The sequence below is a fragment of the Carassius gibelio genome, chromosome B18 (assembly GCF_023724105.1).
Source record: "Carassius gibelio isolate Cgi1373 ecotype wild population from Czech Republic chromosome B18, carGib1.2-hapl.c, whole genome shotgun sequence".
Taxonomy (NCBI): domain Eukaryota; kingdom Metazoa; phylum Chordata; class Actinopteri; order Cypriniformes; family Cyprinidae; genus Carassius; species Carassius gibelio.
In genome coordinates, this window is record NC_068413.1 from 10597536 (window position 1) to 10610061 (window position 12526).

Genomic DNA, 12526 nt, shown 5'->3' on the forward strand with positions numbered 1-12526 from the left:
GTCAGCTGCTGAAAACTGAGTCAGCATTAAATAGTGTGGACGCTGATCCAAAATCCCTCTGGATAAGAGGGTGCTGGCATTTTTATAGGTTCCTATTGACTATTTAATGTACAGCTGACTTCACAAGAAATGTTTCTTGTGCTGTTTGTACAAAAATATTCTAAAAGCTAATTTTTTTGGTCACTGTCTAGAAACATGCCTCAGAGAGCTCGTCCAGCTTGGAACAGCGTCTCCATGTCATGCTTCATCGCATGGGAGTCACCAAAACATCTCCTACTGACACCAAACAGAGCCAGGTGAGTGCAGATATTTCATGCTTCCAGTATTCTTTCTGGGATGTTAAATATTTGTTTTTGATACTTGCCATGTTTTTAGTAATGTGTTGTTGCCAAACCTAATTAATTGAACAATTTCGTTCTCTAAAGACCTTTTAAACTTTATTAATGGTCATAAATAATTCACTGTTATCGAAAATGTCTTATACCAGGAAAAAACACCTTGCCCCAGTATCAATCGCTTTCTCTGCGAAAACCGCAGTGTCAAAATCATTGCTTATTCTTTAAGGGTTTGGACGAATTAGAGATTATACACATACTTCAATAGGCATCTTATTTAAACCAGTTTTATCCTCTTACAGAGCAAGGATGAGGAGCTGAGGAAAGCCAACTCTGAGGGTAAGACACATTTCTCAGCTACAGTATGTACTTCTCCATGCTGGGTTGTGAGAATTTGCCGCATTGTTAGTGCTGCATCAGCACATCTGTGTTTTGACAGTGATGATCTCAGTTTTTCCTTTCTGGGGTTTCAGGTGTGCCTGCTAGAGAGTAACATCATAGTGTGCCCTATGTGTGCTTCCTATGTGGTTAGGCCATTCACTGGTTATGAGATGGGAAAATATAGTTTCTCTTCTTTCCTTTCTTAATTCACACTGCAAATCTTTGCTTTCATTGAAATGCTGTTAGATAATCAGATACATCTAAAGGGGTCATATGATGCAATTTCAAGTTTTCCTTTGTCTTTGGAGTGTTACAAGCTGTTCGTGCATATATACGATCTGTAGAGTTGTGTAGACTTAAGTGTCAAACCCAGAGATATTCTTTATAAAAGTTAAGACTCGTCTACATCTTTCTAAAATGCCTCATTTAAACATGCCCCCACATATCTACGTCACTGTGTAGAACATCGCCCAAATGTTTACGCAAAGAAAGAAGGCGTAAGTTTTATTCTCGCTCTAGTATTGTCTACACCGTGTCATCATGAGATGCTGTTTTTCCAAATGTGGTAAGGAGCGTAAGATTTCCATCACACGCTTGAGGTATTCAGCCAATCACAATGCACTGTATAGCTGGCCAATCATAGCACACCTTGCTTTTCAGAATGATGAGCTTTGTAAAATCGACACGTTTGAAAAAGGCAGGGACCTGAACCTTAATCTGTGATAAACATACTGTATTACACCAAATACACCAAATAATGTTTTTTTTTAGCATCATTATATGACCTCTTTTATTCTATTTAAATGTATTTTATCTATATACCATCTCTCTATATATACACCACACACACACACACACACACACACACACATAAGTCTAGCAAAAGGCCATATGTCTGCACATAATGCTTTCATTAAAACAAACAAACAGCAAGAATACCTTGCAGCTTTGTGTCAAATCCAATTTAAAGGAAGTTTCACTCTTTTCAGGTTCAGCCATAAAATCCTTTTCCTTAAGCTATTAGCAGTGTATTTATTCTCATGCATTAGCACAGCTCAGCATATATTTTATGTGCAGCATTTTCTGTTATTTAGTACACTTTGCTTGCTTTTTAGGGGCAATACTTGACAAACCTGAGCTGCCACCTACATTTATGAAACCCCGCACAATGTCCACCTCATCAGGTAAGAAAGGAATCACCCGGCTTCATTTCATTTTATCATAGCAAGGCACGTATTGCGATGAAACGAAAGTAGAGACAGATCTTTTCCTCTGTGATGTACATAGAAAAAATGCAGGGCGAAGTTCTAAAGAAATCTAGCATACATCACCAGAGAAAAGATCTCGAGAGATTGACTTATGATATTTTGATTAAGAATTACGAGGTTAAAAAAGGAAACATATCAATGTATAATTTGTGCAAAATGAGATAACATGCATTTAGGAAATATTTCAAACCTCTTATATTCTCCAGACACCAGGCGACCAACCCGAGTGACCCAGAGTGTTACGGACTTCCACCGTACAGAAAAGCCACTAATTCCAGAGCGTCCTTTAGGCCCGTTGCCACCTAAACCAGTCATGAAGCCCATTCTGCTTCCCGGTAGTGAGGTGGCACGGATGGCCACACCCAGTCCCAAGCTCCCCAGCCCCTCTCAAGATGGCAAGGTAGAGGTATCCGAGACCTCTCTCTCACAGCTTCAAGAGAAAGATCCTCCAACCCCATCACCCCGCAAAGAGATGCCCCCTGCACCCTCACCACGGAGGATTCTCAGAACGGATATCAGAGAGCGTTCAGAGAAAGCACAATCCGTCACTGAAGGTTTGCCTCTCTGTCAGTCTAGTGGAGATGACTGGGCATGCGGGCTTTGGGTGGCCAGTTTTTACATAACATGCTATTTGAATTTTTTAACTAAATGAAAATGATCTAAATGTTCTCTCATCTTCTGTTGAATAAAACAGTTAGGTTTGTTTTGAAGCTTGGTAGCTGGTTTGAGCTGGTTTAAGCTGGTCATGTGCTGGTCCTAAGCAACTAGCTCCTGCTAAGGACCAGTTCATAACCAGCTTATAACCAGCTCAGGACCAGATTAAACCAGCTCATGGCCAACGAAGGACTTTGATCTTAAATCAGCTGAAACCAGCAGCCATTCTTCAAAACATACTTAAGCTGTTTTTTTCAACAGGTTCTCACGTCTTTTCGAATGCTTTTTTCAGTATGCAGATATTTTTCACAGAACTTGTTAGATTATTTACAAATTGTAGTCCATTAATGATTCCAAATCACATGACAAATATTGTAGTTCATAATTCATTGCCTTACACATTTTAGGTAATATAATTGGACTACTTTAGACCCATTTAATTTAATTTTTATTTAATCATTTAATCATTTCATTTGTTTAAATAGGATAATCTTTTACCATATTGATATACAAAACCAAAAGAGTAAGAGAATATATTCAATTCATTGTTATTAACAACATGAAGTTCATTAAACATGGCATGACGTCAAAGTCCAAAGTTCCCAAACGGGGATTCGTGAAGGAACTGCAAGGGATTTGTGAATTCAATGAAAATCATATAATTAAATTATTAATAATTAATAAAAATAAAAATAAAAAATTAATTAAAACACAAAAATGTCAAATGAAAATAAATAATTTTAAAATAACATCAATCAAAATTAAAACAGTAAATAAAAAAGAGAAACCTTGCTATGTCAGAGAACCGTGAGCATGCAATTGTTTTTCACTTGTATCTATTTTAAACTTTCAGGAGCACATCAAGTAAATATATTAGGTAAATGAGGTTCAGAGGACAAATATAGTTTGGGAATCCCTGCATTATAAAAATAACGTGAATTTTAGTAATTTTAATGTCATTAAAAGACAAAAGCCTTCCAAAGACATAGTAATACATGATTAATAAATAACCTAGATTTTATAATTTAAATAAAAATTGACGTTCCTCAGTAGTAATGTTGAAACACTTCTTTAACCCGAAATGATTTGTGTAAATCCAGTGGCCAAATGCTGTGTGACTGGTCTTTGTCTGAATGTCCACAAAACTTGAAGACTTTCTGAGTGTATATTAGAAAGGAACATTTAAAAGATGGAAACAGAGGAATTGTTTGAACATCCCTTTAATTGATTGACAGCCTATCTATCTCCTATTCTATGTCTTCCTTTTCAGTTTGTTCCATGCATGAACACAATATTGGCCTTTATGATATCTATCACCATCCAAACAAATTTATAAAATGAAAGTAGGGCCACACACTGACTCAACTAGTGTGTGTTTTCATTCAACACCTCCTTCGATGACCGATCTCAAAGCTCTCGGAGTCTGCCGGCTCTTACAGCGCTCGGCCGAATGTAATTCAGTTAGCCCTGTCCCATCAGTCGTGTAATTCAATGCTTGCGAAGGCCAATGCAGCAAATGGCCCTGATAAAAATGCATTCATTCTATGAGTGTTGGTCCAAAATACTCTTTGTAGCTCCAAATGTTATCTTAACGCAATAACCACATAACTGAGAGAATATGAATATTGTGATAATGTGATAAGCTGAACGTCCCTTGGCGGTATCAAGCGTTGTGTATGCGTCAGCATTTTCTGTGGACGATGAGCAGTCCGTCATTTTTTCTTGATTTTCATTCAAGTTCCACTCTACATGCATACATCCCGATACAGATATTTTTCCTCATTTATGAATCTGGTATGAACCTTGGGCTGTTCATATCTGTGGCGTGGTGGTAGCACATGCACTCATGACTTAAAGGGTCACATGTTTGAATCCCGACTCTATTGTTTCCCGATTTCCCTCATTCCCACTGTCAATCCTCCCTGTCCTATATAATAAAAGGCATAAAACAGCCTCAAATACCCTGATGAGCTGTATTATATTAATGTCTTTTATAAGAACGGACACAGTCTGACCCTATTTCCTCTCATAGAGACCCTCCCTATACCACGGCCCCGCATGAAGCCCTCTCCCCAGCGCCGTGCTGTGTCTGTCCATGAGGACTCTCTCCTCCAACACGCCGCCATGCTTGACCCTGAGGGTGAGCATCTGATGTCTCATACCTGTCACTCACAATATGTCAGTTGCATTCGGATTCACGTGTTTCTAAACAGCGCTCTGAATAATCCTGTTCATGTTAAATGAGAGCGATGTTTTGAAGAAGATGATGTTGCTAGTTGCTGATGTTATTGCTAGTCAGGTGTGTCATACATTTTGGAGGGACTATATTGACAGATATAAGAAGACACCCCCTTTTAATTAACAGGCTTGGCTGCTTTAGTCAGTTCCATGAGTACAAATCTCAATGTTAAAGCGTATAATGCATCTGTGTATAAGGCAAGGCTCAATTCAGTCAGTGTGTAAGAACTTGACTGGTCTGCAGAAAGCCAAATCCTAATCTCAGCTGAACATCTCTGATGTGACTTTAAATGCAGAGCTTGAGCCAAAAACTTGTCACCAAACACCAGTGATTTGTACACACGGATACAGTCCTTTTAGACACTTTCAAAACTGTTGCTACAGTTATTGGTAGTGCCTTTATCTGTTCTAAAGAAGGGGGTGTCCAATACTTTTGTCCATATAGAGTACATGCCATTTTAAACATTTGGGGTTGGTAAGATGTTTTTCGAAAGAAGTCTCTTGTGAACATTAAGTCTGCAATTACTTGATCAATAATACAGTGAAATACTGAAAATATTACTAAAATGTAAATTTTCAGCAGCTATTGCTCATCTTCAGTATCACATTATCCTTCAGAGATCTTTCTAATATGCTGATTTGCTGTTCAGAAGCCATTTCTTATCATCAGTGCAGAAAATATTTACTGATAAGTAAAAAGTTCAAAAGAATTTCATTTGTTTGAAACAACTTTATAACATTATAAATGTCTTTACTATCATTTTTGATAAGTTTAATGCATCCTTGCTGGGCAAAAGTATTAATTTCTTTAAAAAAAAAATCTTACTTACCCCACACTTTTGAATGGTATTTTTTATGAATTCAAATCTAAAAGACGTAGACTAAAAGATGCAAATTTTGATGCTGATTTTATAGGATCATTAAAACACAAAATGCATTTCTTTCTGTGTGTTTTTTTTCTGCAAGCAATGTATCTACTGTATGGCACTTTTTTTAATAATGCCAGTTATTATGGCCTCTCTTAGAGCTAAAGGCTGCGCTGCCAAGACGGCAGAGGTCACCGGGGCGGAAGCGAGTGAACCTGGGAGAACTGCCGCCCTGCTCAGAGGATTTACCTGAGGGTGAGGAAGGTGAGAGGAGGAAGAGATTAACTCCAACTCCAACACCATGAGAGAAACCTGAGATGTATTTAAATCTATACCTATATAGTAACTTTCTGTAAAATGTATATATAAAAAAAACTATAATTTCTATAGTCTGTATGAGATATTTGTGTACCAAACTGTTTAACAGTTTGTGCAGTACTACAATTAGGTACCGTGCTTACGTGTCCATCGTGTGCATTCACAGGGAAATCTGGGGAAAAGCAGGACAGCACTGGACAGGTTGATGAGGCGAACAGCACAACAGTCACAGACAGCCAATCAGAGCAGAGCCCATCCGAGCTCAGCGAGCGAGTGACCAACCAGGGGAGGGGGGAGACAGTCTCAGAGGAGCACACAACGCAGGGAGAAACATCAGACCAAAGAACTGAACCCCCCTCACCTGAGATACACATGGACTGACCCTGCGCAAATCTATTTTCTATCATGTGTACCTTTGCCTTGCACGCCGGATTATGTACAAAAGAATGAATTATGAACAAATGCTTAAAAAAAAAAAAAAAGAGTAAATCAATACCTATACTTGTTAATAATGATTAAAAAGTGAATTCTGTTGTGTCATTACGAGTCCTGGCTTTTTCATGGGTGTGAACATGCTTGTCTCTCTTCCCTTTCTCAAAAATACTAGTTTCTTGAAAGTTTGGCGGGGATTTGATTAAACGTAAATTGATAGTTCTATACCTGTAAAAGAACATATTTTCAAGATTGTTGATAAAATAAAAACAAATTAAATAGTTGACAGTAACCATTGACTTCCACTGCATTTTTTTTCCCATACCATGAAAGTCAATGGTTACCGTCAACTGTTTGATTACCAACATTCTTTAAAATATGTTATTTTGTGTTCAACAGAAGAAACGTATACAGGTTTGGATAAGTTAGGAGGAACTGGTGATGGAGGAGGACAATTTGCTCCTGAGGTATAGGTATTCCTATAGGTAAATGTGATAAGCTGAGAGTTAGCCTATGTAAGCTTGTTAGAAATATGCTATATGCTTTATTTTTGGGACCCCCTACAGTTAACCGAGTGGAATTATCAAACATATCTGATTGTCGTAATTACAGTAAATACATGTACCAAAGCTATCTCTACATGAGCATTTGTTGCCGTCGTAAAGTAATCCACCCTTTTCACATAATTTCGGATCTGCACACTAAACTTGAATCAAAAATGTTCTTATTATTGAACTTACTTTTGTCTTGAAGTGGCTTTTCTTACATACTCATAGTTCAAGACGTTTGGGGGGAATTAGAAGTCTTATTAGAAGTCACAGTACCATCATAATTATTTTGAAACTGATATTTCAAGGTTAAAACTTACTGTACATACAGTTGCTATTAATATATCACAACATGTGAAAGGAAAGCAAATCTTTCTTTATTTGCACAGAGCTTTTTCAGCTCCCTGTCACTGATTGCAATTTACTTTTCTTATTTAAAATGTGTATTACATCATATACGACAAGTGTATTTAAGATACTATTTTATGAAATATATTTCTAGATATATATTTCTAGTAGATATATCTCATCTACAATGGCTAAAAATTAAAGGAATTTAGAATGAAGTATTTTTTGAGATTACGAATTACATTTTGGTTGACCTTTCAGGTCATTTTACATGACAAACACCAGCCAAATGCTTTCCTCTTATATTTAAGGTAATTATGCAAACTAATGACAGTAAAATCAGTGTTTCCAAACCTGCTACAGTAACGGTTTTCATATTTCAAAATACTGTTCTACACTTCTTATTATAGGCCTAATGTTCTTTTATTCCAGTTTAACCAGGCTCTGGTAGCAGAAAAGCCCACATGCTTTGAGTCATCATTCCACGTGTGTTTGGACAGCATGTTACTCCCTCCAGTACGCAGCAAGTGGCGGGTGTGCAGATTTGGCCGGTGAATGTTAATGGAACACAGGAGAGCCATCTGTGAGTGTGGAAGTGCTGGAGGAGACAGAAGCTGCAATAAACCGCAGATGAGAGTGGCGTCAGTAGCCACCCTCCATTTATACAACCAAATTGTTTTTACTACTCTTTCAGCTGTTATTTTCATGTCCGACTCCAAGGCACACATTCAGCTTTCGGGCCAAAATATTACAACCAAACCACAGGACAGCAAATCACAATAGCAAAACAAGAGGGTGTTATAATCTAAACCATTTTATTTCATGAAAATACTAGTAATTGGCACTTATTATACAATAAGGAAATTAAACTTGCCCAGAAAAAAAGTAAAAATAACCAGAAAGTATCATGTTGTAAGATGTAAATCCATTTATCAAGAAAACCATATAATCTAGGACAAACCACAAAAACAATGAGCAGTCACTCCAGCAATGATTGGACTTTAGAAAAATAAATCCATCTGTGCAACTGAGAGACCATAGGCTCAGACGAATAAAGCATAGCTTTCAGTGCGTCCCACTAATGTTAGCGCACCTATCATAAAAAGATTAGTCGGATTTACATTTACTCACACCACACAAGCTTTGAATGAATCTTCCAGAACACAAGAACTTCCTGAGGGCTTAAATAGGGGAGAACACAAGTCTACAAATGCTTACACTGAAGAAATGTGAAACTTCTATTAAAGAAATAAGTTCGGTTTAGATGTCCAGCTGATAATTCCTCAGATAGGTCTAAAAACTCTGCTACTGTGTGATAAGATCATTTTCGTGTCAGTTTCAGAATTACACCTCTTGCTGATAATCTATATGTGTGAGTACATATTTTTTGCAACTTAAGCATCTTATTTTATATACTCCTGTACATAAACTTGGGTTTCTGATTCTGAAATTTTGTACATTCCATAGTAGTTCCGTTGGATCTTTCCACATGAGATTTCTCTAGAAATAACAGTGTCTGCGACGTATAACGACTGTAGAATAGTGTTCATAATTTCTTTGGTGAAGGTGTAAGTGATTCTACGATGGATTTTACTGTTTTACATTCACATGTTAGGCATAAGAGGTGAGGCTGCCACATACAGAATCTTACGGGCAAATAAGTGTCAAAGCAACATTGTATCACTCTTGATATATACAGAAATAACAATGTGAAGGCCAAATCCTGGAGCCCACTTGAAAAACAAATTCTTAATGACTTTGAATGGAAAGACAGGTCACAAATATGTAATTTAACCAACAAAAGCCACTTAACTCCAGCAGGAAATCTTATGCAATGAAACAATTACAATGTCAAAGTCCACACACAAAGTGTGTTCAACTGTAATCTCTTGAAATATGCCCACAATCAGAGGCAAAATTCATATAAAACATTGTGAAGTAGAGAAACAAATTTAAATGTCTAGCCTTTGGCCTAATGGATTCATATAATCAGTGCAAAGTGAATGCAAGTTGATCCTCTCAAGGATGATTTATGGACAAGCTGGAATGGGCTTTAGCATGTATATCAAATGAGTCTTTACCTCATCCAAAAGTGTATGAAAGACTAATTTAATGTTAAGAAAGGAAAATGAAAAGAAACTAACCAACAAAATAGCATTTATAATGATTAATTTAAAAAAAAACACATGTGCAAGATGACTCCACCTGTAACGCTAGGCTAGCTCTGCTTTAAAGGTAGCTTGTCATGTTTCCTTTCCAAATGAAAAGTCCCATGTTACTCGAAGAACTGATCAGAAACCTGTTAGGAAAAAATACTATAGCTCTGTATCAAAGAAAACAAGTTGTTGGGTCTGTTTGGGAAGTAAGGCCTCCATGTTTTGCATATGACGCCCAGGGGACTGAACCGCTTCCTCTCCTTGTGATGGCAGCCTGGAGTGCCAATGTCTTAGTGCTACAGGGTAGCCAGCACTCTGAAGAAGGAAATGATAAAAACACACAACGACTGTCCTACTCCAAACACCAAGGCCTCCAAGGAAAACATGCTCTTCCCAGCTGCTTTATAAACTCCTGCTATGGCTGCACCTGTAAGACATTTATATAAATATGTATAGCATACAAATTAAATATTTAGTGACTATTCAATCAGTCAAAATACATGACTAAATACCAACATTTTGTATGTCTAGATCAGGGGTGTCCAATCGTGGTCCTGGAGGGCCAATGTCCTGCAGAGTTTAGCTCCAACATGCCCCAACATATCAATCTGGAAGACTGTAGTGGTGCTTTTCCTCTGCATGGTACAGCTCTGTACGGTTCACTTTTGGAGGGTTTTCCACTGGCTACAGTACCTGGTACTTTTTTCAGTACCACCTCGGTTGAGGTTCCAAGTGAACCGTACCATTACCAAAACGTGGCATGTAAACTCTACTGATCATGGATTGTTTTTCAGGAGTCACAGCAATTGAGGCGTATACACAACTATATTGACGTGAATATTCCCGCACACAAGTGGTACTAAACTGCAGTGGAAACGCAAACCGAGCCAAGCCATGCTGAGGTGTACCACGCAGTGGAAAAGCGGCATTGGAATCCTGAAGACTTTGATTACTTTGATTCAGGTGTGTTTAATTGGGGAGCTAAACTCTGCTGGACAGTGGCCCTTTAAAAGCTGGACTGGCCACCCCTGGTCTACATGCTTTTCATATTCATTATGACATATCTCAGATGTAGCTAGACCAAAAAACATAAACAAGATACATACTAGTAAGAACCCCTCCAAACAGCGGGCCGATGATGCCCATTAGCAGGATGCCGATTGGGAAAAATCGTGCCATCTTATGTCTGCGGAGGGTTGCCAGAGCCAGGAGGGCAGCAGGCAGATGAAACACCAATGAGGAGACAACAGCCCACAGGAAAACCCCATACCACATCTCTGCCAAAACAAGACATTACATTCAGAAACACATTCAAAGCCTGAAGATGAGCCAACGGTCTATCAAACCTTCCCACACCTGTGATGTAAACATCTCCCACCTAACCTTTAGAAATAAATCTTGATCGCTGGCATCATGGACATTAGGACTGTTTGTTACTGGTGAGGCATTATTAACTATAATACAACCATGTAATACTGTAAATTTAATATTTAACTACATTTTCCATCACACAACTTGAAGATAGACAGACAGACAGACAGGTAGAGAGGTGGATGAATGAATGGATAGACAGATGCATACATAGATGTTAGACAGATTGATATATAAATAGATGGGTAGACAGATAGACGAATGGATATAGATAGAACAAGAGGTTGATAGACTAATGATAAACAGAACTGACAGATAAATGTTTATCTGCCTATCTGTTGTAATATTTGTCATGCTGAAAGATGGATGGATACCTGACTACCTATCTGTAGTAATATCTATCGTTCTGTCTGTCTGTCAGACAAAAGATAGATAGATAGATAGATAAATAGATGTAGAAATACATGTCTTCTTGTCGTTCTGTCTATAGATATACTAACAAACAAGACAGAACAACTATGCAGATAAATAGACAGAAAAACAGACAGTCATATAAATAGACATATAAAAATATCTGTACATGTATAACGTTATTGAACGCAATTTAATTCCCCCCAAAACACCATAATTTTAACCAAGCATCCAAGCACATTTAACATTAGCCGGACAAGCTAACAAACTAGCATTAGTTGCTAACCCTTTATCAGTTTGAAAGCCTGACAGCTTTACAGTTCAGTGCGAATCATACAACACAATAATAGTGTAAAATATTAGTAAAATCACAATTTAATCGGAGTGATGTGTGATATCTGCTGTGGTGTTAAGCCTCACCGGAGAAATCGCACAGAGACGTGTCGTTCCTACCGCAGTTCGTGACATTTTTCTTCGGCACCAAATTCAAACTGAGGATCTGCTTCACGAATCCGACGTCGTCCTGCATTTCTTTTAAGATTAAGGGCGAGACCATGCGTGAATGAGGTGTCAAATCCGAGTAACAGCATTAGAAAAGGAATATGGGCTTGAGCTGAGCGTTTGTTTTTAGCACAGATGCTCATCCGTCTGCATGAACTTCCGTTTGAAATGCGGAAACCCGATGAGATTTACTTTCATTAAACTGACAGCACTGTCAACCTAACAATGCTCTGTATGACCGTGTAAAAACGAGAAGAGTTTAATTTTAAAGACCACAACTATGTCTAGTTTGAGATTATCTTGATGTCACTTGCGATTTGCGACAGGCGTATGGGCGGGGCCTGTACGTTTTGTGGAATGTCCCTTCTCGGTGTACGTAAAAACAGATTTGCATAGCATGTAGATAGAATGTGAAAGTTTAAACTGAAATTTCTAAATTAAAAATAATTGTGTTTTGTTTTATGTTATTATAATTTATATTATATTTTATTCAATTTTATGTTGTACAAACATGGCAAGAAATTTGGGATAAAGAGGGGAATGGGAGACATCTAACGTTATACCAAATTCAATAGAGTATTAAAGCAAAGAGGGTAGGAAATACAAGACACAAAGAGAGCTGATGGAAAATAATCTTAAAGAAATAGGTGAAACTTAAATCAACCCTAAGTAGGCTATGACGGAAAGAGCTCAGTTTAG

General features: G+C 37.7%; 2 protein-coding genes across 5 annotated transcripts in view; one reads left to right on the forward strand and one right to left on the reverse strand.

Moving 5' to 3' along the window:
* Positions 1 to 6600, forward strand: part of LOC127977035 (capping protein, Arp2/3 and myosin-I linker protein 3) — a 47089-nt gene extending 40489 nt beyond the window's left edge. Inside the window, exons 34-40 of one of the 4 annotated variants that reach the window (XM_052581681.1) lie at positions 192 to 296; positions 638 to 674; positions 1832 to 1900; positions 2191 to 2538; positions 4671 to 4778; positions 5902 to 6006; positions 6227 to 6600. In XM_052581681.1, the coding sequence (XP_052437641.1) occupies positions 192 to 296; positions 638 to 674; positions 1832 to 1900; positions 2191 to 2538; positions 4671 to 4778; positions 5902 to 6006; positions 6227 to 6441 (987 nt within the window). In that variant the 3' untranslated portion in view covers positions 6442 to 6600. The remainder of the gene's footprint in view (positions 1 to 191; positions 297 to 637; positions 675 to 1831; positions 1901 to 2190; positions 2539 to 4670; positions 4779 to 5901; positions 6007 to 6226) is intronic. The other 3 variants (XM_052581682.1, XM_052581684.1, XM_052581683.1) reach the window with 3 other exon arrangements.
* A 1586-nt stretch (positions 6601 to 8186) lies between these two features.
* LOC127977055 (transmembrane protein 170A) lies at positions 8187 to 12191 on the reverse strand. The gene is made up of 3 exons (XM_052581739.1): positions 11747 to 12191; positions 10651 to 10821; positions 8187 to 9971 (listed from the first exon to the last, which is right to left on the reverse strand). The coding sequence occupies exons 1-3, from the start codon at positions 11880 to 11882 to the stop codon at positions 9841 to 9843; spliced, it is 438 nt and encodes a 145-aa protein (XP_052437699.1). The 5' UTR covers positions 11883 to 12191; the 3' UTR covers positions 8187 to 9840.
* Positions 12192 to 12526: the final 335 nt, after the last annotated feature.

Excerpts from the sequence above, each read along its gene's own strand:
- LOC127977055 (XM_052581739.1), bottom strand. The coding sequence starts at position 11,882 with ATGGTCTCGCCCTTAATCTTAAAAGAAATGCAGGACGACGTCGGATTC. Across the intron at positions 10,822-11,746 it reads GTCTCTGTGCGATTTCTCCG|AGATGTGGTATGGGGTTTTC; the intron begins GTGAGGCTTAAC and ends TTGTTTTGGCAG. Across the intron at positions 9,972-10,650 it reads GTTTGGAGGGGTTCTTACTA|GTGCAGCCATAGCAGGAGTT; the intron begins GTATGTATCTTG and ends AATGTCTTACAG.